The sequence below is a fragment of the Xenopus tropicalis genome, chromosome 6 (genome assembly GCF_000004195.4).
Source record: "Xenopus tropicalis strain Nigerian chromosome 6, UCB_Xtro_10.0, whole genome shotgun sequence".
Classification (NCBI taxonomy): Eukaryota; Metazoa; Chordata; class Amphibia; order Anura; family Pipidae; genus Xenopus; species Xenopus tropicalis.
In genome coordinates this window covers 59,984,742-60,012,470 of record NC_030682.2, presented here as the reverse complement: position 1 = coordinate 60,012,470, position 27,729 = coordinate 59,984,742, and the positions used below count along the sequence as shown (strand labels likewise).

Genomic DNA, 27,729 nt, shown 5'->3' with positions numbered 1-27,729 from the left:
AGGTATGTATATCTGGAAAGATCAGCTCAAGCAGATCTTTAAATGTATGGCCAGCTTTACTGGCTTTGGCAACTCTGAATGCATTGGGCCACTGCTGGTAAAGAACCTCTCCTTTAAATCAGAACATATGTGTACCATGGAACAGGTCATAGAGGGACACTGCCCGACAGGTGTACTGCTTGAATGGCTCACTTGAATGAATGAATGAATGACGAACTAACTGACAGGTGCTTTTACATCTGGCTAATTTAGATTAGATTTGATAAAATCAGAGCCTCAAGTAGTGCTAATGACAGTAAATGGCACATATCATTAAGATCCAAATACTCTTTAAACTTATTTACAAAATATATGCAATGACTACATTTGGTTTTGATGATGTAGTGTATGTCAAACATGTTTTAATTCAGTTGATAATTGTTTTATGTTTCAAAAATCAATCAAAATTTTCCAATGTATCAAAATGCATTTCTTGAAATGTTTTTGTATAGACGTGGTTAAAAAGATTGGTTAACTGATTGCAGTCATAACAATATTTATTTTATTGTATTTGCAGGTGACTCACTGGCACAGTCCTTACTTTTTTGCCTACTTTCCCACTGGCAGCTCCTATCCAGCGCTACTTGCTGACATGTTATGTGGCGCTATTGGTTGCATTGGCTTCTCTTGGGTATGTCTCACCATGGTAATTTCTTCATCTTCATATTAAGTAAATATGTGTCTGGAACTCCAGGGTTGAACCATTCTGTTCATCTTATTTATCCATTATTTATCTTCAATTCTTAATTGAATACTCCTACATTTTTTTTTTTTAGTATATTGAATATACTGTACTATTTAACTCATTGAATATACCCACTAGTCATTTGTATCCACCCACAAGTGCTTTGTGGAGGGTTGTTTTGTTTTTATTTACTTTGTATATATTGCACATTATGTAGTGGTGATAGACACTGTCTCTTTAAGAGTCTGTCCCACATGTGTTTTTCTAGTTTTTTTCTGATTGGTTGTGCATCCTATAAATACCCATTTTGTGTGGTTTAGATGTAGCCTTTGATTAAGTGCCCCAGGGGCATGAAATGCATAGGGTTTATGGAGATGTCTCATGTTTTAATGTAGCTTTGAATTAAGCTTTTATTTAACTTTTTTTACTTTATGACCGCTGTGGAGATCCTTAAGGGCTCTGGCACACGGGGAGATTAGTCGCCCGTGACAAATCTCCCTTGTCACAGGCGACTAATCTCCCCGAGTTGCAAGTCTTTTTTGGCGATTTCGGGAAATCGCGCCGCCGCGTGTGCCAACCCCGCAGGCGACTTACATGTTCGCTGGTGGGATGGCGGGTCATGGCAACTCGGGGAGATTAGTCGCCCGCGAACAGGTTTTGTCGCGGGCGACTAATCTCCCCGTGTGCCAGAGCCCCAAGTGCCTGTATGCCCATACTGGTTGTTGCTTTATTTCTACATCTTCCTCTTAGGTCAGAGTTTTGTAAAAATAATTATAGTTCTTCAGTGTAAACTACATTTTTTGTCACCTTTTTTTCAACAAAATATAGGCTTCAAGTCCAGCATGCACGGAGTTGGAGACAGTGATGTTAGACTGGCTGGGGAAGATGATAGGTCTGCCAGAGCAGTTTTTAGCTGGCAACAAAGGAGAAGGAGGAGGAGTTATACAGGTATGATTAAAAACACATGTATATTTAAAAAAAAAAAAAAATTCTAATGGCGATTGGTGAGGTCCTGGAAAATAACAGTAACTAACTAGCATAGTACTTAGGTAGGCTTTATTGAGAAAAAAAAGTTTGATTGACATGTTAACCCAAGTCTCAGGTAAGTGATAAAAATCACTGGAGGCTGTCTAACATTTGGCCCCGTAATGATTTTAAAATTTCTTTAATGAGCATCATGAGCAACACAGGGGGCTCATTATCTGCCTCTGTTTACCTGACGGCATAAAAGTGCTTAAACATGGCCATGCTGCCATTCTTTTGAATAAAATCTGCCTGTCACTAGTGGTGATGTGACAAAATGAGGTGACAAAATCCATCTGTTACCACTGTTTACAGTTAGATTCCATTAAAATAAATAACAAACTCCACAGGTGCCTCTATACCAGCTAAGGATTCCCCCCAAGTGCCAGGAGCCAAGGCACTGAGTTGAGAGTAAAGAAAGAAACCTTTTTATATTACAAGCCAAATTCCAATCTTTACAGACCAATCTGTTAAAAGAAAAGTAATACCCAAAACAAAGATCTTTAATTTTTGCCATCATTGGAAGCAGTGAAGGTCCTGATTGCTGGCTAATTTCACACAACTCTATAAACAATATAAAGATAATCTAGTATGGATTTTGTGTAATGTGATTTGTTTTGAGGCCTTTGTAATATTGATTTCCTTTCTCCCCTGCTCTCCAAATAGGGCAAAAAACAAATGTTATTTTAGGGAAAATGCTAAGAATACTGAGAAACCCATTACAGAGCCAAGCTGTAATTGCACTGTTGGCAAACTGCTGCCTGGGAAAATTGGCCTATAATTGCATTTGAAAACCTGCACCTTTCTGATGCATCATTATCAGCTGCTGTGTCTGAAGCAGCACTTGAATCCAGACGGGCAGATGAAAGAAAGCACTTGGTATATGTGAAAACTGGCTCTGAATTTTATTTCTTTATCAACATGGTTTGCCATGGCAACTACTGGTAACCTTTTTATTTCTCATCACGGTTTAACCCCTGATGTGTTAGATAAGCATCTGACATAATAATCTGGCAATTTTATGGTTACATGCAAATTAGAATTTTTGGACAGGTACTGACTTTCTGGCAGATATGTTTTATGTTTGGTTTTATTCCTAAGTAAGACATTGCAAAAGTTTTTGCTCTTGCATACAGTTATGGGCACAATATGAAAACAAGAGAGTAAGAAACTGTACAGGGGTGTATTAAGAACTCTGAGCTTTTATAAACTAGTGCAATAAGCCAAATCAACCAATCAGTAACAGTTTTGACCAGTTTATTAAAAAATAAGACTTAGTGCTACCCCTCTGAGGATGTTGTGTGGCAGTTGCTTTGTGTCAGTGCTCATGTGACTCTTTCCAGTTCCTTCTTCTAATTACCCTTGTTGCCATTAACAATTGGTCCAGAAACAATATCCTATTATTCTACTAAAGGTTACTACTAAAGGCACTAAATGCTACTAATGCCATACTGAAGATGTGAATGATAAAACTACAGCTTTGTTCCTTCAATGAAAATAAGGAATCACCCACCACTAAAAGTCTGCCCCTTCACTTTGTTTTCATTCCCATTGGCCAATTACACCCAAATTCATGTAACTGAGCCCTATGAATTTTCTATCCAAGTTCACCTTCTCTTTTGGATTTATCAAATTGCTCTTTCTGTACACAGCCCATTGCAGTTTTGCTCTCACCTAGGAACGTACAGAATAAGACCTATATTTGAGCATTGAACCCGGGTCTTTGGTGTCTATTTATTTTTTTCCCACCAAGCATGGCACAATAACGTCACTACACCATCGTTGCATCCTACATGACAGCCATGGGTGCTGCCATTTTGGCGCAGAAGAGGTGAGGAGCACCATCTGTGCCATTGTAGATATGCACTTATTTAACTAAAATCGTATACTCCAAAATGTATATATGGGAAAAAATAAAACAGATTTAGAAACAGTTAAAAGAAAGAATATTTATAAATGAAACAGAGTGAAAATCAACAGTACAATATTAGTAATAATAAGTAATTATAATTTTGTATGTAATCTTGTGTACATATTACAAGTATAAAGCACAGGCTGTTGGGGGCTTCTCCACTGGTGGAAATATGTTTATTTTAGGCCAATGACTCTTTTTAAGGTGAGAATGATCTACTTATACATCCTTCTAGCTTGAAAAGATCACCGTATCAATACATTTTAACTGCTGCATTTAGTTACCAATTTTGTTTTACGTTGATGATTTAATTTCCTCTGTTTGGTGTGTTTCTATTATTGAGCAAAGCCAACAGGATTCACTCAGGTATAATGATCCATAAACACACGGTTGTAACAAGCATTACTGCTGGTTTGCCATTTGCAGAAAAGCTGTTTGCGCTGCACTACATCGGCATAAAAGGATTGCTTTTGTTTGCAGTCGTTCTGTAAGAGGCGATACTGCTAATACTCATCCAGTAAATATTTAAAAGCTGTCATGCTGCCGTCAGCTGACAATTGCTTACCATGTGGTTATTGTCAGTGGTTCATGAATCATATGTAAAATCAACGGTGAGAGAAAAGCTGCCAGTCTCCTGATATATTATGAGACTGCATTTGCTAGAAATACATGACCTCTCATAAACTGGATCTGCAGTGATAATCATTTTTTATTTCCAAAGCCTTAAAATGGAAAATTAACATATTTTTGATCCCAGGGGGCAGCTCTTAGTACATAAAATGGCAATTTTCTATTTAAGATTACCCAATGGCACATACTACAAAAAAAAAGTCTATTTTAATTAAAACTGTTTATTTACATGAAGCAGGGTTTTATATATGAGCTGTTTTATGTGATGTATTGTATAGTGACCTAAACTTTTCTGGGGTATAGTTTCTCTTTAACTAGATAATCAATATATTAATGAACTTATTTATCAATTTTCGAGGTTGTGAATTCGAGTTTGTTTTTCTAAATCAAATAAACTCACATATGGAATGCTCACTTATTTATAAACGTGGTAAACCTGTGCAAATGGAAAAACTCATATACCTAGAATTTTAAAGTTCAAAAACTCGCATAAAATTAGAAAACTCAAATTGAAAATATGGCCTGACTTTGCCTAGGACAAATCCCATTGACAAGTATAGAAACTCACAAGTTGATGGCAAATTTTTACATTTGGGTTTTTGGGGGTTTAATAAATTTCCCCCTAATTGTGTCATTAGTGACTTGCCTGGGACTGCATTGTCTTGGTGAAACTCTATTCCATAAGTTATTTGTATTAACATTCTGGCCTCTCCTACTTTATGATGCCACCTCATGGTTGCATCCAGGGTTGAGGCTAATGGTTAGGGTCAGGTACGGGTTCTATGTTTCATAACCAAGTCATCACTATGGTGGTTGAGGGCACTGATGCAAGAAGACTCTCTTATGTGGGGGGCACTTACAAGAAGTTTCTCAAGTTGTTGACCTAGCACAACTGCTCAGCTGCTCCTACTAGAATGTTACTAGGCCATGTGCAGACACTGCTATCCATGCATGTTTTTTTTAATAAACCTGAGCTCCTGTCTCACAGTTTAGTAATTAAGCTGCTAGATGAAAAGGTGTGGCAGCATTGCAAAGTGAGTTGCTTCATAAATACTGTAAGTAACATAAAAAGAGAACATTTGTAATATCAGTCAGTTTAGTTTTGCTATTATTATGACTAGCTTATTTAGGGGTAGAATTGTGGTGGTTCCTCTTCTCACTAAAATATATCTTCTCTTCCCAGGGCACTGCTAGTGAGGCAACTTTAATGGCACTACTTGCTGCAAGAACAAAGGTAACACGGAGACTTCAAGCTGAAAATCCCAAGTTAACTGAGGCAGAGATTGTAAGTCGTATGGTGGCATACTCTTCAGACCAGGTTAGTTTGGTTTTCATTCTTTAACTGGGAATATGCACATAGAGCAGCTTGCTCCTGCCATGGGTACCAGATTTAGGGCTTTCTCTGTGGACGCTAAGAGCCACATGGGGCAGAATCTTGGTCTGTGCATAAAAAAGGCTTCTGGATAATGAATCCTATAACTGTTTTTAATTTATTTCATGTTAACTATGTGCAACACATTCGTTCGCATCAGATGTTCCTTTTTAAATACAAAGTTATTGTTTTCTTAATGCTATGGTGGTGTGCATTAAATGTTAAGCTTGTCTCTTGCCCTAGTATGATGATATTTAATACTTCAACTTGCTTAAAATGTCAGCAGATTATTAAAGTCTTTTCTTTTCAATCCAGTCAAATATTTAATTCCTGCTGGGAATATAAGAGGACCTTTGGTTTTATACTCCTTCTGTGCAGTAACAAGTTGGATGAGACTGGGTGTGTTTGTACTGCTTTAGGCTAAGAAGGCATGTCTGATCGCCTAGGTTTTGTTTCCAGAAAGGGCAGCGATTCTGCGCCTCCCCTTTGCCTTTAGCTGCAGGGCTCTTGCTGTGCAAATTTATTGGAGTGAGCTGGTCTTTGTGCAGAATTGTTGATAAGAGATGGGAAATGACAGCTCTTACTAACTACAGAAGGTCAGAGGGATTTCTAGTGAGAGTAGCGGCCCATGTTTAAGGGCATACTGCAACTAACCTAACATTTTTTTTTTGAATGTCACAGATCTGTATTACTAACATAAGCCGCAGCTTTATTTTTCTCACTCCAAATACATTAATGTATTCCAAATGTATTCCAAACATCCAAATACATGGATGTTTTTAATTACTCCTACCGCTCGCCTTTTTTTTTCCCTACAAATACTTTAAATTTAATGGGTGTTTTTCCTGATGGTGATGCGGAAATTCGCCACAAATCTATGCCTGGCAAAAAATAATCATATTTTGTGTGCCCTACTATATTGAGTGTGCACTACTTTATTTCTTTTATATCTATCTATCTATCTACACACATACGTATAATGAGCGCTGTATATTTAATGTCTCACAATGAGCTGGAATTTACTATTTACTATGGATGGATACATACGGAGTCCAAGCTGACTTCTTCTGCAACATTTGAGCACTTCTGTGAGAAGATCCCAATATGGAGCATTCACTTGCATTCACTTAAGCCAGCACTTTTAGAAAGTCTGCATTATTTCTTGTATACATATTTATCAAAGTGTGAAATTAGAGCAGGGCCGGAACTAGGGGTAGGCAGAAGAGGCACAATGGTAAAGGGGTACCTCTTCTGCCTATTTGCCCTACGTTTGGCCCTTCTGTAGCCCTTTTGTAGCTCTATAGCCTGTGAGCCCGGCTTGTCACTGCTTTGTCCTGCTCCTCCTCAACACACCTGTCAATTATTATATAATTATATAAAATACATAAGCAAAAATGGACCACCTTATTATAAACCCCAGCCACAATGTTCCAGGCTACCCTTTACTCCACTGCCCCCCCCCCACTCCTCCATGGGGTGTGTAATGCAATTATGCCAGTGCATCAAGGGCCAACTAACTTGGTTCCTGCCCACAAGAGCAAATTGTAGCTAGGCCACAAGGGCCGGCATGTTGTACAACCACACATGGACTTTGCTCACATCTGGAACACTGGGGTCTAGGTGCTCTGGAGATTTCTCCACATCCTGTCCCCAGTGCTTAATGTGTGAGCTAAAAGGATGTGCATGCATGGGGCCTGCCTCTGGGGGCCTGCCTCTGGGGGCCCAGGTTTGAAATCCGACACTAGCTCCAGTTAGGCCCATGTGGTTTCTATTAAATAAAGGCAGATCGATTTAAGTCTCCACTCTCTCTCTTGCTATATGAGCCTCTTCGTATTCACTGGTGTCCACAATTTTTCATTGCTCCTAAATAAAAGGACTGTTTTGGCTGGGTGCATCACCTGGCATTTTCTACCTGTCTGGTTCTGCTCCGGCCCCCACCTAACCCACTGTAATAGAATGCTTCTTACAGAAACTGGAAGAACAACTCTGCTTTCTCCTCACCCACCCATTTTGTTTAGGGGAAAGCACTGAAAAGAATGAGAAGTTGTATTTTTCTTACAGGAATAGAACATATAAGCCTATAATTGTGCAGCAAAAGCATTCCCCTAACTGTTTGCTTTAAAGGGAATTGTCACTGATTTGAACATGCTTATTAATTGATAAGGGATTTTTAGTAATTTTGTTTTATTATTACTTACTTGTAGTTTCTGAGCGTTACCTGGCATATTAGTGTGCTTCTACGATATTACAATTTTCCCCTGCCTGCAAACAACCCATTCACCTTTTGTGTCAGCAGCAGTGTGTTGGTTACAGCCTAAAGATATATAAGGTTGCAGAACTAAGTAACGATTGACTGATTTGTTTAACACCATAAACAAACAAAAAAAAAAAATATGTGAAGCAGATGTATTAAACTTACTGTGAGCAGGACCAGATGGACTTCTGTATCAGGAAATGTCCAATTTATTGCATACTTCCAGACTCTGTGACACATTAAATCCATAAACAAGATTAATCAAAAAGAAAACAGCTTTATAACATAGGGTATTTTCTTCTCTAACTTCTCTAGGATTCATGCCTAAAAATAAAATGTCACTGTAGGGTTCATTTGTGACCCCTGGGGGCACAAGTGCAAGAACATGCAGGGGTGCAAGGGTGCCTGCATTCCTGTCCCTGTGCCCACCCCTCTTGATTTAAGCTCAGGCAGCGCTCAATCCAAGGTTCATTCCGATTGTGCCCCTTTTTGCACACTGTGGGGGGCATTGTAAATGAGCCCTTGTACCTTATCAGGGAACGTTCTTTTTCTAAAACTCACACTGCTGCCCTTTTTCCACACAGACAGCTGTTAACTCTCAGTAGATTTCTACTAGATCAATGTCTGATTTAACTGTTTCAGGATCACAGTTCAGTAGGGTGTAGGCAAGAATTGAGGGTTAAATGAATCTCCCCCATTTACCAGCCCACAATACACAAAGGTTTATTGGATTTTTTGTGCTAGCAATTGTTGCCATTTAAGAATGTTCAGTAACAACTGTAGAAATATGTGTCCTCAACATCAAAAAAGGGCAATTTCAGAAAAAAAAATGACTATACAAATCTATTCAATAGAGTTTGGTGATTTCAGGCACACTCATCAGTGGAGAGGGCTGGGCTGATCAGCGGAGTAAGGATGAAGAAAATACCATCAGATGAAAACTTTGTAGCTCGAGGCCAGGCTCTTAAAAAAGCTTTAGAAGAAGATAAAGCAGAAGGTCTCATTCCAATTTTTGTAAGTTTAACTTATTTACCAAAACTTTACATTTACCTAATGCTTAAAATAAATGCATTGTCTATGGAACCCCTATTTGTATACATTTTGAATAGCTATTCTTTGTGCAAATCATATTAAAAGGGACATAAACTCTATAAATAACATTTACTCTTCTGAGCAATTTTGTAGTTAACTTTATTGTCTTTATTTTACTTTTTGAGATGTTTAAATTTAAAATTATCTGTACCTGCCAATTTAGATTTTTATGGAATGAAATACAATATATTGGGTAATACTGTCGTTACAACAATTACCCAGTATTCCCACTGGAAACTACTAGTAATAAGTAGACTGTGGAACTACTGTAATATGTTTTAATCATAGGATCCTCACTGCTGACAAAAACATTGGAATTTATAATGTTCATTTTCTACCATTCAATGGTTAGTCAGTTAAAATGGTTAAAGGTTTTTATGAGATTTTTTTTTTTTTTTTTAAACAGTTCCCTTCACCATGCTATTAGGCCTTACTTTGTACTGCTTACTTATGGTCAGTTCCAGTCTAGGTAATATGGATGGGAATAGATCTGACTTTGGATTTGTGTTCATTTAGGCATCTATACTGCAGCTTTGGCCAAGATGAGTGAGTACAATTGGAATTGGGTGTAATCCCAAATTGAGTTGGCTGGATCTGAGTTTCTCTTCCACTAAGGAAAGCCCTCAGTATTCATCAGAGTTGCACAGTTTTTATCCCCACTTAGCACCGCTGGCGCAAATCATAAAAGATCCTTAAAATCATTTAATATGTTTAGTCCATTACAACAGGCTTATATTTAATATGCCATAATGGGATCCAACATATGTTAAAAAACAATAAGCGCAGGCAAAGAGAAAACATCCGTCCATTTCATTGTACTAATATTCTGGTTTTCATGCAGCATCTATGTCTGTGTTTGAGGCCCAAGAATAGGTTGCAGTAAATAACTGAAAGGTTAGCAAAATGAAAGAAGGCCCAATTCACTGTCCCTATGTACATAAGTACGCCATTCGTTAAACATTGCCAATTTGCCTAAGTAAATAAGGCCTACCAGTACACAGTTACTCTCTAAAATGTTTCAATAGTGCAGAGAATGAAAGTCTTCCCTAATAAGGGCTCTGGCACACGGGGAGATTAGTCGCCCGCGACAAATCTCCCTGTTCGCGGGCGACTAATCTCCCCGAGTTGCCATCAGTTGCCATCCCACCTGCGACAATGTAAGTCGGCGGTGGGATGCCACACGCGGCGTCGCGATTTCGGCAAATCGACGAAAATGCCTCGCGAGGCAACTTCGCGATTTGCCGAAATCGCCTGCGCAGCGTGTGCCATCCCACCGGCGACTTACATTGTTGCAGGTGGGATGGCAATTCGGGGAGATTTGTCACGGGCGACTAATCTCCCCGTGTGCTAGAGCCCTAAAGTGAGAAAGAAAAATGTGACATCTCAGATATCTTTATCCTTTTCCCGACTTCTTAACAATGGATTGAGGCAGCTAATTATATGCACTATACATCTTTGCTTTCCGAAAAACATAAAAATGTTAATTGTATGGATCATTACAGTTTTTATTTATAGTTGTTTGCTTCTGAATTTGTTTCTATTATTCATTCTTTGAGCAATAAATATGAATTAAAATAAGAAAACATAAATAATTTAATGACAATATCTTAAGAAAACCCCTAACAAGTAAACTAGACTGTCTTTAGATGGCATGTATCATTTGTTTTAATCTTCTTTTCCATAGTTCTGTGCCACTCTTGGGACAACTAATTCCTGCGCATTTGATAACCTATTGGAACTTGGACCTGTCTGTGAGTCTTTAAATAATACCTACTGTAAACTCAAATGCCTGTGAAATTTTTTAAGAACAACTCTCCCAATGTTATTTTTAGAGACTTATTGTCACAAAATATCTCTGTTAGGGTTGCCACCTATGTGCTAATTTATATCAGCCAAGCAGGGGGCATGTTTCAGAAGGGACAGGTCCATGACATCAGGGGCAGAGTCATGACACAATTGGGGGTGGAGACAGACATCATCAAGGCTGAAAAAAAAGTAGTAAGTTCTGTGGCCTAGTGGGGGAGCAGATGGAGCTGGGAGAGGCTGTGTGGCAACCCGATTAATGACCGTGACCATCTTATGATTAAGAAACTTACAGTACCTCCAAGGATTTGAGGGGCAAGCTTGGTAACACTGGCATCCTGTATATGATTCTCAACAGGGTACTATCTGTGTGAGATTTTTATATTCTCATAGATTATTTGAGTATTATGAGTGTTACTGTGGATGAGATTGAAGAATTTGATAGTAAGCTCTACTGGGCTAGGGCTGATGTTAATGATTAACTTGTCAATAAAGTGCTGCAGAATATATTTTATGCAGCATCTTCCAAATATTGCCTTGATATATACGGTATATAAGGAATTCAAATAATGACATTACCCCTCACAAACAGCCATATATTTAAAGCTCCAGCATGATTGAGACTTCTGAATCTATGGAGATAGTTTCTATAATTTAGAGACAACAGATCTCCTGCTAAAAACATACCCCCATATGTAATAAAAAGCACCAAGTTTGCCCAGGAGCAGTAAACCATGGCAACCAATAAGATGTTTGCTTTTAAACAGGTGACCATTGGTTGGTATAGATCTGGACAAACTTTTATTGCATAACCCCACTTATTTACACAACCCCACTAGTGTGCAAGGTTCATACTATTTATTCCTGAGATAATATTCCCCCCAAAATGATAGTTATATGTTTCATGTTGCACTAGTAAATCTGTTATATGTTGAAGCTGCTTTACATAATTGTGCAACTTGCGTTTGTTTTTTTTCCCCAATATTTTAATATCCTTTGTATTTTCACTGACACTGGCCATGCCTTCAAGATGTTTTTATAGCTTTTAATAGGTTATAAAACCTCTTATAGGGAAAGGGCACTCACTCAGCTATAACTTTTAGCTCTGCACACTAAATATCTGGATATATTGCAAATACATTTACATGAACTGTGACATATGGTGGCAAGTTTTTCAATATAATCAAATGATATAACAAGTAAAAGTTTCACAATGACGCATTGTTTTACTCTTGTATGTGAGTCACGTGTATTATCTTTTATGTGATTGGGTACGGAGCTGCAGAGATCATTGCTTGAGATGGGGAAAGCTCGGCAGTAGAGGTGTAAATTGAAAAATAATGTATGTGTGTTAACTTTTTATTGTACTAAAAATAAAGGGCACTAATATAAACAAATATGACTCTTGCCCTAGATATAGAGCATTAGTGGTTCAGTGAATTCTCTATTTCTTGTTGGAAGTGTGCCTTGTGGGAGGCAGTACCCCATATGTACATGTAGTTGAATTACTCGAGGTGTAGTAATATTATTTGTTGATTTATATTCCACCATATGGCAACACAATAGGATACATATTTCCCCTGTATCTCTGAATACAAATCTTATAGTGGGGATATACAGTATAAAAATATATTTATTGTATTGTATTATAATAAATCCTCCCTGTGTGTACTTATGCGCATTGTAAGATTGTACAGCGCTGCACATCCTTGTAGCGCTTTATAAAGTTATACATATATACATAGGCAGAGGGAAGAAAGGATATGTGTAGCACTGTTGCTGAGCACTAATACCTCACTGAACAGAATGGTGTTCAAATGCTTACAGTCAGAATTGACAAAGTGACATTTTTTTTTTACAAATGTGTCAATTTGGTAGAAACTAGCGATGTACCAAATGCAGGATTCAGACAAATCCTAGCACATTTTTCAGGATTTGGATTTAATCAGCACAATTCTTGGTGCACTTTCCCTCTTGACGCGCTTTCCTCTTGGCCCCCCAGACATGATGACGTACGTGCGCATTCCCCTCAGACGCGCCATACATACACATTCTTCTCTGTGTGTCCTCAAGGATGAAGGAGAATGCGCTCTTAAAGAAGAAAGCAAAAATAAATTATTTTTTCTACAATTCTTGGGCAATTTTTAGCTCTCTTTAATAAATGGATGCCTAAATGTTCCTGTTTCTACAGGTAATGCTGAGAATATATGGATGCATATTGATGCAGCTTATGCTGGAAGTGCCTTTATCTGTCCAGAATTCAGATATCTCATGAAAGGCATTGAGGTAAGTTCACATCTCATGAATAGCAAAATTTAAATATCATTAATATTATGCCACATGTCAGTCATTCATATTCTGGGCTTGATTTTGATTAGAGTTTTAGTTTACATGATGAATTAAGGATGACTTTCACCATCCTCAGATAATTTCAAATCATGTTATATGTTATATATTTACTGACAGTTTGGTACAGTACTAAGGTAGAGAATTATTTCAGAAACCTGGAAACTGATATATAGATATGTGTATTTGGTATAGCTGGGCTTTCATTTCCTGGCAGTTTCTTGCATGTTAAAATGGCTCAGTATGTCATAATAAAATAAAAAAAGAAAATCACAATGGCAAGTAGTGGCTGTCAATCACTGATAACCTGCTAGGTTGAAATTCATAACCACTAATCTGATGAAAGGAATGGGAGGCAATACAGGAGTCAGCCTGTTGTAATTTCCTGTCCATTTTCCCTTTTAATTAATTGTATTGCTTGGAGAAGGAAATGAATGAGCGCTGATCTAAGCCTCACAGCATCTGCTAGCTGAACAATTCAATAGCCAGCTGACAAGCACATACAACAGTTTTATTATTTCCTGTTTACTTAAACATGTAGTTCCGTTTAAGAACGTACTGCCCCAATGAAACAAATTTTCCATCTATTAAATTCACAGTGGATTGGTGAATTTCAGCTAGAAACGTACCTGCTGGATCCAGGAAGTAATATATTAACTAGAAACCATAAACTGAGTTTCCTCCAAACAGGCAGGATAAAGAATTAAATCAGTTCTCCAGAAACTTAAGGTGGCCATACACGCACCGATAATATCGTACAAAACCTGCTGATATCGGTCGACTTGCCGATAGGGCGGGTTAGAAGACCTCTGCCTTCAATGGCGCCTGAGCAAAATCTATGTTCAGCGCTGAATCGGCAGAAGGAGGTAGAAATCCTATTGTTTCTACCTCCATATCTGATGATTCAGCCCCGAACGTCAGTGGTAGGTTGGAACGATCTTTCGTGCGACCAAATCGCCACCTGTGTGGCCAGCTTTACACGGGGCATTTACAAAGGTGCCTCTACATCCCAAAAGGTGCAAGTTAAATTTTTTGTGTTGTCAATGTCTAATAGATAAGAGTATTGTGCTACATTGATTAAGTGCCACCTACTGTATTTTATAGGCCCATCACAAAAACAGCACCACAGTAGAAGGGAAGGCTGGCACTAAATTGCAATTATCTTCATTATATCTTGCACTCAGCAGAGCTATAAGAGCCTCCATTATCTCTTTTCTTACATTAATAAAGTTAGAGACTGGTCTTTGTTTAACATCAAATGTCTTGCTGCGTGGGTGTCACCAATCTTAGTAGTACAGGCCTTCCAGCATGCATCCTAGATGTATCTATGGCCAGCAGAAAGTCTTTGCTTTCATTAAATAATACACAGTATAATGTATTCTTGCACTTAATTTTTGTTTTTTTAGTTTGCAGATTCATTCAACTTCAACCCACACAAGTGGCTCTTGGTTAACTTTGACTGTTCTACTTTTTGGTAAGTTGAAATTAGGCAAAAGTTTCAGTGTTCTGTGCAAATCAATTTCAGGGGGACCCTTGCCAATACAGCTACAAATAAGTATTTAAAAATAAATACAGGCATGGGACCTGTTATCCAGAATGCTCTGGACCTGGGGTTTTCTAAAAAAGGGATCTTTCAGTAATTTGGATCCCCTTACCTTAAGTCTAATAAAAAAATCATGCAAACATTAAATAATGTTAAACCTAATAGGATTGTTTTGAATGCAATAAAAGAAGAAATGAAAGGTAATGTGTTTTAAAATTTGAAATTATTCGATTAAAGTGGAGCCTATGGGAGCTCACCTCCCCGTAATACGGAGCTTTCTGGATAACAGGTTTTCAGATAATGGATCCCATGCCTGTATATAACAAAGCACAAATGCAGACTAATATTAAATACATTTAGGGTGAAGACACACAGAGCTATTAGTAGCAGCTACTTTTTCACAACGCCGGAAAATACCCTGCCATAGACAGTACTAAAAATTGCCTCTGCTAAAACACACGTAGAGACAATTATCAGTAAATGATCAGCATTGGCTTTTTTGTAGCCACGACAAGTAGCTGCTACTAGTAGTTCTGTGTGTCTTCACCCTTAGTGGTAATGGCCTTTTAAAATCTTAGTTGATTTTAGTGTTCTAATTACAAAATCTGGATAATAGAATAGAATGATAATAGAATGTATTTCTCCCCTAACTGACTACTATTATACTGAGAACTGCCCTTCTTTTAATCAGCATTAATCAATATGCGTAAAACAGCAATTCCAAACATGACTTATGGCTTAGTAAAGTAAATGTCACTTATGATGAAAGAAGGAGGATGTTAATCTTTATCTTATTGCTGAACTAACTTGTTAAACAAACAAGATACACGAGGGCCCCACCAGCTGATAGGGACCAGTGTTATCACTCATCTCTGTCCTTTGTAGTGAGACAGGGAGAGTATAATGAAACTGTACACTGACTCATCAGAACAATCCTATTTCCTACAAACAAATCCAGCATTACACGGTTTGTTTGAAGAGCACACACAAATGAATGACAATATCTTTTACTGTTTGTCTGGAAATGATGCATGCATAGAATCTATTCTTATACACAATGCTGTTGTTTATTACTGTAGCATAATTGCACCCACCACAAATTGGCACAAAATGTTATACTAGAAAATGTAGGATAACCTGGGTGGAAGGTGGGTGTTCACTTACACATCTTTGAACTATGCTTGGCTTATTTGGTGCAAAAAAATAATGCATGGGCCCAATGCACAAGAGAAGCCCTATAGTTTGTGGCTCAACAGTGGCTCAGGTCACTGCAAGCTGTTTTTTCAACTCATTCCTATAGATACAATTGATCAGAAATAGAAGACACTCTTTAATCAACAATATTTGGTCAAATTTGTATCTGGGCAGTAACCCATAGCAACCAACCAAATATTTGCTTCTATTGTTCTACATGCAGCTGGCTGAAAAAAAGCTAATAACTGGTTCCTATGGATTGATGACCATGTGTTGGTAGGCACTGGGCTCTTCTCGGGTGGTATTCTAATACAAGATATGGGATTCAGAAACCCGTTATCCAGAAAGCTCCAAATTACGGCCATCTCCCATAGACTCTATTTTAATCAAATAATTCACATTTTTTAAAATGATGCCTGTTGTCTCTGTTTTAAAAACACAGTAGCTTGTACTTGATCACAACTAAGATATAATGAAGATATATTGGAGACAAACCAATCCTATTTGGTTTATTTAGTTAATTATTTAATTTTTTTTTTACAGAAAGACCCTTGAAAAACCCCAGGTCCCCAACATTCTGGATAACAGGTCCCATACCTGTGCAGCAAGTTTGCACTCATTCTTGCACCCCCCCCATGCTTCCACATATTTTAGTAAATGTTTGCCACCGTTGCAAAAGATGGTGTGTTTGTCAAGATTGCAGGCGCATAGGTACCTTTTGCAAATATTTCCTAATAGAACTGTATTGTGTTATATGTGTTTGCAAATGATTTTTATTGTCATAAACTAGAATGTATGGTGATGTGATTTTAAGTTGAATCTGCTCAAACTGTCTCATTCCTAACAGGGTGAAGAAGAGATCAGATTTGATAGGTGCCTTCAAAATGGACCCTGTTTATCTTCAGTATGACCAGCAAGAATCTGGTAGGTGGCTAAACTTCTGCAATTAAAATGTTATTATCATTAGACCAAAAACCATGTCATTTTAGTTTTACCATCATATAATATTTTGTTGAGTTCTAAACTCAACCCCATTGTGATGTGCTGAAAAATTTGAGAAACAAAATGCCAATGGGTGTTTTTTTGCAGCTGTCACACAACTTTTTTTTTTTTCTTAATCACACAACCATTAGAGTCTATGGGTATTTTTTGTGGCAAAACATTTTGCTTATCACTACAACCCTACACCACAGCTGAACACTATGGGATGAATTAGATTGGCCTGATCACCAACGCTCACCTCAGTAGTCGCCAGGCCCTACAGGCAATTTGTGGATTCTTGCACATACCAGAGGGGCTGCTGCAAGATGCCATAGACAGTCACTGTATTGGGCCTGTGGGGGGCTGTTTGTGCCTCTCTGTACTTGAAATGCCAGGGCCTATTTTGAATCCCAGCCCTGGATGGAAACTGCCCTAATGCTCTTGTGGTTGAATAAAAGCAAATCCAACCAACAATGTTCTAACATGTAGAGGAAAGCCTTCAATGAAAAAAGCAGAGACTGTTAAATCAGCAAAGGGAGGATCAATTTAATATTAATACCTTTGCTTTCTGAATTAGATGTTGGACAGAAATCTGGATATTTTTGGTAATATAATATCCTCCTATGCATAGTACCTAGTAAACAGCATTATGTGTAAAGCTACTGCAGATGGGTTAACACTCTGACCCCAGTCTTCTCAAGAATTAGTCATTATTATACGTTTTAAACATACTTTTTCAGTAATATGTTCATAAAAAAATGCTATATTTTCAGACTCATAATGAAATAATACTATTCTTGTGCTTTAAAGGGCCATCATGTGCACCCCCTGAATGTAAATAAAAATGTTTAACTTTGAATAAACAATTTTACAGGTACTGGCCCTTTTAAAACTATAGTGGAAAGTTAAACCAGCATATTGTTTTAATATAGATGTACAACTGCTTTGCATAATAACAACGGCCATACAGTTGAACTTATTTGTCTGCTGATGACTACTCTTGTCAGCTTGGATTTAACAAGTACATTTGTTGAGAATTTCAAAATCATCATAGCAGAAATGAATCTGATCTTTTTTCCCTTGAGGGTCAGGAAGGAAAGAAATACAGTATAAATAGAGCAACAGCGTAAAGTGATGACAATCTTCTACCAAAGAAGCATGAGGATTTCCAACAAAGCATGATTTGCCTTATGGGGAAAAAGATGAAAATATATAGCAAGCCTTACACTCTCCAAAGAGAAAAGAGACAAGTTTAATTTGCTCAGAGAAGGTTCAATATTTGCTACTACATTAGTGTATACATACTTGGGTAATTGCAATCCCAAATCTTTCTGCAGAGTGCCTCCCCAGTAAGTAGGTTTCAACAGCCAAATCTGTTTAAGAAACAGATAATTCTATTTAAAATCTATTCAAGAAAAAATCTCTAATTTTACAGAATAATAGATCCTACACTGAACTGTTATTCTTTTTGATATTTTCGAAGCAGTGTACTGAAATATGAAACAACAACAGAATATCTAGGTTAAGTATGAACAATGATCTATTACAGTGCTGTCCAACTGGCGGCCCGCGACCCCCCTCTGTGTGGCCCCCCACCTGTCTGGCTGCTTTGATGGCTTACCTTTGAGTAAGCATTAAATGGTATCAGTACTGAGATTAACTGGCCCCCTGCATGGTTCTCACCTCAGATTCAGGCTGTAATCCCTCTGTATTGTTTAAAAATGTAATCCCCTGTGTTTTTCACACCTTTTAATACCTGCATTGTTCACCCCCTGCAGTGTTCACACCTCAGGCTCAGACTGTAATCACTCCCATTGTTCACTTCTTCACACCTCAGACATAGGTACTGTAGGCAGAGTATGGCACATACAGCCAGCATAGGGCAGGTAGAGTATGGCACACACAGGCAGCATAGGTCAGAGAGGGTATGGCACACACAGGAAGGGTAGGGCAGGCAGAGTATGGCACACACAGGCAGGGTAGGGCAGGCAGAGTATGGCACACACAGGCAGGGTAGGGCAGGCAGAGTATGGCACACACAGGCAGCATAGGGAAGGCAGAGTATGGCACACACAGGCAGGGTAGGACAGGCAGAGTATGGCACACACAGGCAGCATAGGACAGGCAGAGTGCTGCCTGTGTGTGCCATACTCTGCTTGCCCTATGCTGCTTGTGGGAGGTGAACCTGGCAGGGGTTTGTTGTGGGAGTTTGTTAGCAGTTGTAAATAGCCATTAAATGGTTCCTAAGGTGTGTAATTATGTACTGGGGGTTGCTCTGCTATCCACAGGGGAGGAGGAGGCATATGGAATTTAAGGGTATATCTTAATATGACATAATTCTTTCACATATGAATGATGGTTGATATCCCCACAGTAAGGACCAAGCATTTGGGATTTTGCTGTGCTACCACCATTGTGATAAAATAGGTGTGGTTTGAAGTGGGTGTGGTTTCAAAAAGGGGAGTGGTCAAAACTGTCTTCCATTAGCGGCCCTCCACCATGTATGCTAGAGAAATTCCGGCCCTCGGCACCGTAGAAGTTGGACAGCACTGATCTATTATAACAAGTACTTAGCCACCTGATACATTTGTACTGCCCTAGACCTTGAATAAACAATATAGTAATAAACCTGAGAGGCAGTATCACACATTGGTGCACAAAACAATTATAAATGTATCCGAAATTAAAAAACACAAAACACAACACATTTTACATCATTGGAAAAATGTGTGGTATCTCAGGGATTTTTTCTTTTTATATCCAACAAGTATAAAAACACATCTCACACATATAAGCAATACATCTCTCAAAAACAGATACTGCTAACCTTCCTTATTCCTTTTGCTGCTACCACAACCTGTCCACATACTTACTCGCCATATTATAGTGCAAAGATACAAAAAACATGCATACTCTGTTATTATTCAAAGCAGTTGTATATCTATAGAAAAAACAAGATGCTGGTTTCCATATGCTGGACTAGTACCAGTAAAATAGTTTATTCAGAATTTAACATTTTTATTTACATTCAGGGGGTGCACATGATGGCCCTTTAAAGCACAAGAGTAGTAGTATTTCATTATGAGTCTAAAAATATAGCATTTTTTTATACATTAATGGTGTAGAAGAATTTATTATGAATATATTACTTGTTGGTTGGGTTTGGCAAACTTCAAATGTGCTGCTTTCACATTTTGTTTTTAATGGCTTCCTTTGTGCCACTCACCCTCCAATACAAGTTAAGTATGTTATATTGGGTATTACCTATGCTTAAGTATGCTGGTAGCATCATCATAATACAAAGCTGCTTTTCATCAGCAGGTACTGCTATAATAGAATGAATAATGGATGTGTCAGAATACAGGAAAATGCTGCAATCAGTTTCAGTTTTCAAAAAGCTGAATCTTGTTCTAAAGTACATCTTTCAGCAGCACAATAATGCCAAAGTTACATAGTTACATTGTTAAAAAAGTCCATCAAGTTGAACCCTTCCAGTGAACCCGGCACTCACACAAACCTATACTTACCAATCTATACACTCACATACATAAACCATATATACCAACATCAATACAAACTGTAGATATTAGTATCACAATAGCCTTGGATATTCTGATTGTTCAAGAACTCATCCAGGCCCCTCTTAAAGGCATTAACAGAATCTGCCATTACAACATCACTAGGAAGGGCATTCCCCAACATCACTGCGCTCACCGTAAATAACCATCTACACTGCTTAAACTGAAAATTCCTTTAATCTAAAGGGTTGGCCTTTGGCACGCCGATCCTTTTTATAACTCTAGTGTTTAAATAACAAAATGTAAAGGCCCTACAAATGCTCCAGTCATAGTCCTCAACCTTAATTCGAGAAAAATTGGTGGCACTACTTAAAAACTAAGGTGCACAAGTGTCAATTAATTATCAAACATAACGTGAGGCAAATCCTACCACAAAGAGCTGTTATATTTGAATTATATGTGACTCAATATAAAAAGTGTGGTCAATGAAATTTGTCTTGTTTGCTTAAACTTTTTTGTAGCATAAAACAATTTTATATTAAAACATTCAGTGCTTTAAATTAAAAACATCAAATAGCTTTAGGCTAACACCATAAAGGGTTGTTTCTCGGCCTACGTTATAAGTGCAGTACATAAAACATAACCTCCTCTCATATTTGTCTGTACATAGAGACACTGCCAGCCTGGATGTAGACACATGGAGTGGATCTTGGTGATAAAACGCATGAGTATGCCGGGCTGTTTCTTAGCCTGTGCTTATACGCAGGCTGAGCAACAGCACCATATGGCCATACATTTGTGGAAGCGGCTATAAGTTTAAAGGGTTGTTGTTATCCTAGGAAATTCTGAACCCTGTGCTGCCCATGCAGGCATTTTCTCTTTGTACCCTGCTCACCGACTACTTGACTCCACTGTGCACTTCCCATTCATAAGTGATCTGTGTGCAAGAGATCCAAAGAGAGGAAGACCATAGTCTACAAGTATTATTTACAGTACATCAAAAGAGAATTTGTAATCAGATCCTTCAAGGTTAGACTAAACATCAACGTGCAAGTGTTTCTGTATAAACAATTGCCTTTTTTCTGTGGGAAAAAAAGGGGAACTCAGGGGTCAAAAAAATCAGTTTAAACGCATACTCAAGAACAGGGACAATTATTGCAGGTCTACTCCTGACCCCCAATCTATAGTGTGCATAAATGTTAGAATACAAAAGCTTGGTGCTAAACTTGGGCAGTCATCGGACAGTCATAAAAAAACACACAGTTATATATAGTTACCTATGTTATATAAAGTATATATGTGTACAAGCAAAGCTTATAATCACTGTGGCACAAATAAACATTACAGGCACAGCTTCTTGGGTGCATCTGTTACAGTATGCAGGGAGAGCCATGTTGGTCTACTACCCTTTTCTCTTGCAGCCTTTATTCCATTTAGAAGAATAGAAAACACACAAGCATTCCCAAGCAATCCCATCTTACACTGACAGCATGTTTCACATTCACCATCTTCCTTTGCATACAAGTCTCTCTCTCTCTCTCGTACATTAATCATAGGCAGTAGTTTTTATCTTTAGTATCATAGGATTGGGGGGGTATAGAGAAAATTAGTAAAATGAAAAATAATACAGCAATAAAATATGATTTTACTTTTAATTGTTTTTATTCTGTTTCAATAATTTCTTTTTTTATACAGCTCCAACACATTTATACATCACTTTAGAGAGATTATACATGATTTACATCAGTCTGTGATTAGGGACCTATCACATTCACACAACACACTATGGACAGCTTTATTAGGAGCCAATTAATCCACCTGAATGTTATTTATATGTGGAAGGAAACTGGAGTACATGGATTCTGCCCAGGTCAGAATCAGGACCCTAGAGCTGAAAGGCAGGAGTGCTAAACGCTGCACACCATGCCCTTTAGCATGTTATAAAATGGCTGATTCTTAGCAATTTTTAAATTGGTCATCATATTTTATTTCTGCCTGATTTCTAAGGTATTTAAAACCAGACACCTGCTAAAATTCAAACTGGAGAGCTGCTGAACAAATGCTAAATATTAAAAACAAACACAGAAAATATAAAGTAAAGAGAAATAAGGTTTTCCATTTTGAGATATTACCTGATTTTATAGCATTAGAGTGTGATCATTTAAAATGCTCAGTTGTCCTTAACCACAGGTCAGTGGTCTGATTGTAACGGGAGACCTGGCTCATCAATGTGTGGTCAGCTGTAATGTGAAACAAATGTATTTAAAGGAGAAGGAAAGGCTAGTAAAGAGTTAATCTCAAGCTGCAGGCATACCTTCAGTTGTCTCAATAGTGCCCTTAAGTCTCCCCATATTTCAGTCGTTCAGAAGATCAGAAGCCAAACAGGAAGAAAAAACGCTGAGCTGTGTAAAGAAAGTTCCCATAATGCCTCACTCTTGCACAGACATGCAGACCAAGTAAACATGCTCAGTTAGTAAGACTATGGGGTAGATTTATCAAAATGTGAGTTAAAAGCGTAATACATAAAAACTCACCTATGTTCTATTTATTCCTATGGAATTTTTAGAAGTGTATTTATCAATGGGTGAATGTTAGAACTCACCTTTTGACAAATACGCTTCTAAAAATCCCATAGGAATGAAAAGAATATGGGTGAGTTTTTATGTATTAAGCTCTAAACTCACATTTTCATAAATTTGCCCCTATGAGTCAGCTTCCTGCTGATTGGCTCAGATCCACATTCCTAAGGGGGGGAGTGAGTTCTTAGCATTCTTGAGGGAGATGGGGGAGCAGGAAAGAGCAGAGAACAGAAAGCTGCGTGTCTGTGGCACAGGAATTACAGACACAACAAATCTTTTTTCAGAGAACTCTGCGAAGAGTGCGTTTCTGTGAGTGCTTATGGCTGTATTTACATAGACCTTTCTGATAAAGATTACTTAGTTTTTACTTTTCTTTTTCCTTTAATAACTCACTCACTTTGTGAATATGATTTTTGTTATTTTTAAAGAAAATAAATCTGAAAACTTGAAATGCAAGAATGAAAATTTAGTGTATCTTACTAACTAGTTATTTTGATTTTACTTTTTAGGCTTAGTAACTGATTACAGGGTAAGTGTTCTTGACTAAAGTTTTAAAAATGTTGAGCTGAGTCTTCAGTTTTTTGGTTTAAAAAGAACACATTTTTCCACAAGTCACTTGTTCTCAAGATAGCAGTTTCCTTAGCTTCCGTAGCAGTTTACTTGAGCTTAGTGTCCAGACACTAGACACCCTGACACCCACTGAAAGTATTACCAGTGCAGTGGTCACTTCCAATGAAGAAGCCCCTTCAGCAGTATAAGCTTTGGGTATCTCTTCAATTCATCATGGGTGGATTTAGCAGTTAATTACCCTCCTGTGTTCTTTAAAGGAAGACTATACCCCCCCGAACAATGTAAGTTTCTCTCTATATATTGTCTAAAACAGTTCATATGTAGTCCTGCTTCATGTAAATAAACCATTTTCATAAAAATACAATTTTTTAGTAGTATGTGCCAGTGGGTTCTCCTAAATAGATAAATGCCATTTTAAGTACTAATTGCCCACTGGGATCTTACGATTCACAGTGCACACAAACAAACCAAGGGCACACATACATGCTAGGTCATAGCAGCCAATGTTCTGCCTTTTGCTCCCACACTTCTTCCTGTTAGTTAGAGCTGCATTATTTCTTGCCATGTGATGTCTGAGTGAGTACACAGCCCATCACTAAATGGTGGCTCAAAGGAAAAATTTAAAAGGGCAATATTTTTTTTTCTCTCTATCATATATATATGCACTCCTTTTTTATGTAACTCTTATCTGAAGCTGTATTATATGGTTTGTACATCATACTCCTCTTTATTTTTTATTTTTTTTAATTGTCAGCATTGGCAGATCCCATTGGGCAGAAGGTTCCGGTCTCTGAAACTTTGGTTTGTTTTTAGAATATATGGCGTTAAAGGGCTTCAAGTACATATCCGCAAGGTAAATCTCCTACTCAGCCTTAAGTATATTATGCTTGGCAGAGTCCTAAGCACAGATGTTTTGAATATCAGGCATTCTTATATCAATGTTAATAAAAAGTCATGTGTACTTTGGATGGGCTCCAAAACACAAAGAAACGTAAAACTTCTCATCAATGAACAATTCTAATTGTGTGTACTATATTAATACTTTCTATGAGCCCCTGTTCTTTTGGTATTCTGGGCACTACTTGATTTTATTACCTTATATCTCCTAATAAGTGGCTGCACAGATCTGCAAAAACTGGAACAAAGGCTGCTGGATTTAGGAGAGAGTTTTTACCATCTCATCAAATTACTCTGCCCCAAACACTTCTGTTTTAGACAGATTCATCTGTAACTTTAAGGGGCCCATTCATTAAACCACAAATTTTCACTAATTAAAAGCATGATTGGAAAAAATTTGGAGCGATAATTTCTGATGTATGAAAATTTTGCAAATGATCTTCATTTTTTGTGGTTTTTTTTTTTGAGCCATTTAGCTTTTTGTTCAGCAGCTCTCCAGTTTGGAATTTCAGAAGCTATCTGGTTGCTAGGGTCCAATTTATCCTAGCTACCAGGCAGAGGTTTGAAAGAGAGAAAGTAATATGAATAGAGGAGGGCCTAAATATAAAGATAAGTAATAAAAAGTAACAATATTGTAGCTTCACAGAGTATAAGTTTTTTGGCTGCTGGGGTCAGTGACTCCCATTTGAAAGCTGGGAAAAGTCAAAAGAGAAAGGCAAATAATTAAAAAACTACAACAAATAAAAAATGAAAAGCAGCCCAAGAGTTGCTTGGAATAGGCATTCTGTAACATAAAAAAGTGAACCACCCCTTTAAGACAATAAGTTGTATTATTGCTTTGACCAGTACAATATATGTAATAATGCAGTTGCTGTGTGTATTGCTTTGTTCTGGGAATGCTGAGAATTTATACTACCATAGAAGTAACAATACTGGGGGATTTCATTGTGCCCACAAGTTTAAGCTTTAACCTTTATTGGGGTGCACTTGGGTGCATAAATGAAAAATATAGCTAATTTAAAGAGTGATCTATTTCAGTAGTATATCTAGGTAAGATTAAGACATTAAGCCATTGCATTCCTGAAGATATCCACATAAAAGCCTTAAGGTGGTCATACACATAGCAATTCCGATCTTTCCTGCGACCATTGGTTCCCCCACTGGCTTTCAGGGCTGAATCGTCAGATGTGGAGGTAGAAACAATAGGAATTCAACAGCGCCTGATCAAAATCTTTTTACCTGGCCAATCGACGAGACAACTGATATCCGCAGCCTTTGAGATATATATATATATATATAGAAAAGAACAGAGCACACCCTAATAGTAATCAAATGCCCCAGGTGCTTGCAAAAACCATGTATATAGCAAGACAATGAGCCGCACACGCAGGGACTTTTTTAGAAAACAAAAAATTTCTTTAATGAAAACGATCCAAGATCATTAAAGAAATTTTTTGTTTTCTAAAAAAGTCCCTGCGTGTGCGGCTCATTGTCTTGCTATATATATATATATATATATATATACACACACACACACAATTTGGCTGTGTACCCGACTGCATATGGATAATTCTTAGATACCAACAACAATACAAACACAGCAGATCAGTGCCTGGTCCACATCATGATACAATTTTTGACTATCCAATCATTGTGTTAGTAAATAAATTCGAAAGTGCAATAAATAATGCACTAAGATTTCTAATAAAAGTGTAATCTTCAATTGCACCTAAAGGTGTCACCAGTGTACCTTAAAAGCTCATATTAGGGTCCTTTTAAAATCTGTTCAATAAAAATTCTGTAGAGGAAACATTTTTAAACCAATTCATACCAATGTATAATTGTAACTAAATATCTGCAAATTATTCACACTTTGTATGAGGGGTTGTTAGGTTATTGGTATATAGTGAGCAAGTGAGGCAGTTTAGATTCTAGCCCTTTTTGTCAGTTAACTCTGGGACTTTTTTTTACTGCAGGTTAGAAAGTTTTCATTCAAGCTACCTTTATGGGCTAAACTCCACAAGCTCTTTTGACGGACTGTGTCAGATCAACAAAACGCATCTGACAAGTCAAATATATAGGTCAGAATATAAACACCCGAATGTGTGATGTGTCTGCACTCGAAGAAAAGTTTTGATAGTGTTGCAAAGACTTTTTTTTTTTATTGAAATACATGGACTTCAGATGTAGATACATAAACAAAAGAAAACATCCAACTTTATCTGATCCAACATTACATTACAGCCCATTGAAGGAGATGCTTAGACTAATGTTACAAGGAGATCTGTAATTGCTACTATAGCTGGTTACATATAGGTTTGACTGTTGCCAAGAGCTTGCCACAAGACTTACTTATCTCCTTCCCTGAAACAGAGAAAGTCATTATTTTATTTTGTAATGTAAGTAGATTCCAGGGATTTGCTTTATGGGACATTCCAAGACCTGGGCTTGTGGCCCGGCTTTAGTGACTGGGTCATACAAATGAATGTCCAATTGTGCAATAAAATACATGGAGTAAAGAGCAGAAGTGTTCTGAAAGGGTTAATTTACATACACAGTTTAATATACAGTATTCCCCTTAATATCCATATCATTATCGTTAGGCTAGCTAGGTCAAAAATAAGTTCCATACCACCTTAGTTTTTTTTTTAAGAATTAAGTAATCATTTCTATTTCTGTAATCTAAATAAATGTTTTCCACCTTTTAGCATGTAGGACTCGCTCATGAGTTTCTGGAATGTGTAAAGAAAGATGATCAATTTGAAATCTGTGCGCCAGTCATTTTAGGTCTAGTCTGTTTTAGATTAAAGGTAAGTAAGCAGAAACACCTGTAACTTTACTATCTAAAATGTATCCTGAAAACAAATCAGCAAAATGAGTATACGAAAGTTGGCTTATTTACACTACAAAGCTCTGTGTTAGACCTTGGATAAGAATTGAAACTGTCCTTAGCGATCGCAGGAATATTTAAGCACTGTCCATTTAATGGTGTGTATTCTTTATGTCAGACTAACACCTGAAATGACACCATTATGTCATTACGCCATTGATTCCAACACCCCTTGACTTCAATGTGTTTAGCTAATTTGCAATTTTTTTGGTGAAGCAAAACCAGACAGATTCATTCAGAACTACTTAGCTTCCTTCCCTAATGAAATAAATAATGCTATTTGGACATTTCCATAGTTAAAAAGATCACAAAAAAATCCATTCAGTCTGTGGGATGATCAGTCAGATGCCTGGCAGTTCAGTCGATGTATGTCCACCTTTATTTCATGCATACTCTAGGTA

The 27,729-nt window shown here is 37.6% G+C and overlaps 1 protein-coding gene across 2 annotated transcripts in view; it reads left to right on the top strand.

The window, feature by feature from the left end:
* ddc (dopa decarboxylase) overlaps positions 1–27,729 on the top strand; it is a 41,389-nt gene that overhangs the window by 12,488 nt on the left and 1,172 nt on the right. For both annotated transcript variants that reach the window (XM_012964605.3, NM_001011289.1), the window contains exons 3-13: positions 557–670; positions 1,553–1,672; positions 5,473–5,607; positions 8,786–8,929; positions 10,692–10,758; positions 13,002–13,096; positions 14,563–14,630; positions 16,741–16,817; positions 23,481–23,500; positions 24,296–24,394; positions 27,147–27,248. In XM_012964605.3, the coding sequence (XP_012820059.1) occupies positions 557–670; positions 1,553–1,672; positions 5,473–5,607; positions 8,786–8,929; positions 10,692–10,758; positions 13,002–13,096; positions 14,563–14,630; positions 16,741–16,817; positions 23,481–23,500; positions 24,296–24,394; positions 27,147–27,248 (1,041 nt within the window). The remainder of the gene's footprint in view (positions 1–556; positions 671–1,552; positions 1,673–5,472; positions 5,608–8,785; positions 8,930–10,691; positions 10,759–13,001; positions 13,097–14,562; positions 14,631–16,740; positions 16,818–23,480; positions 23,501–24,295; positions 24,395–27,146; positions 27,249–27,729) is intronic.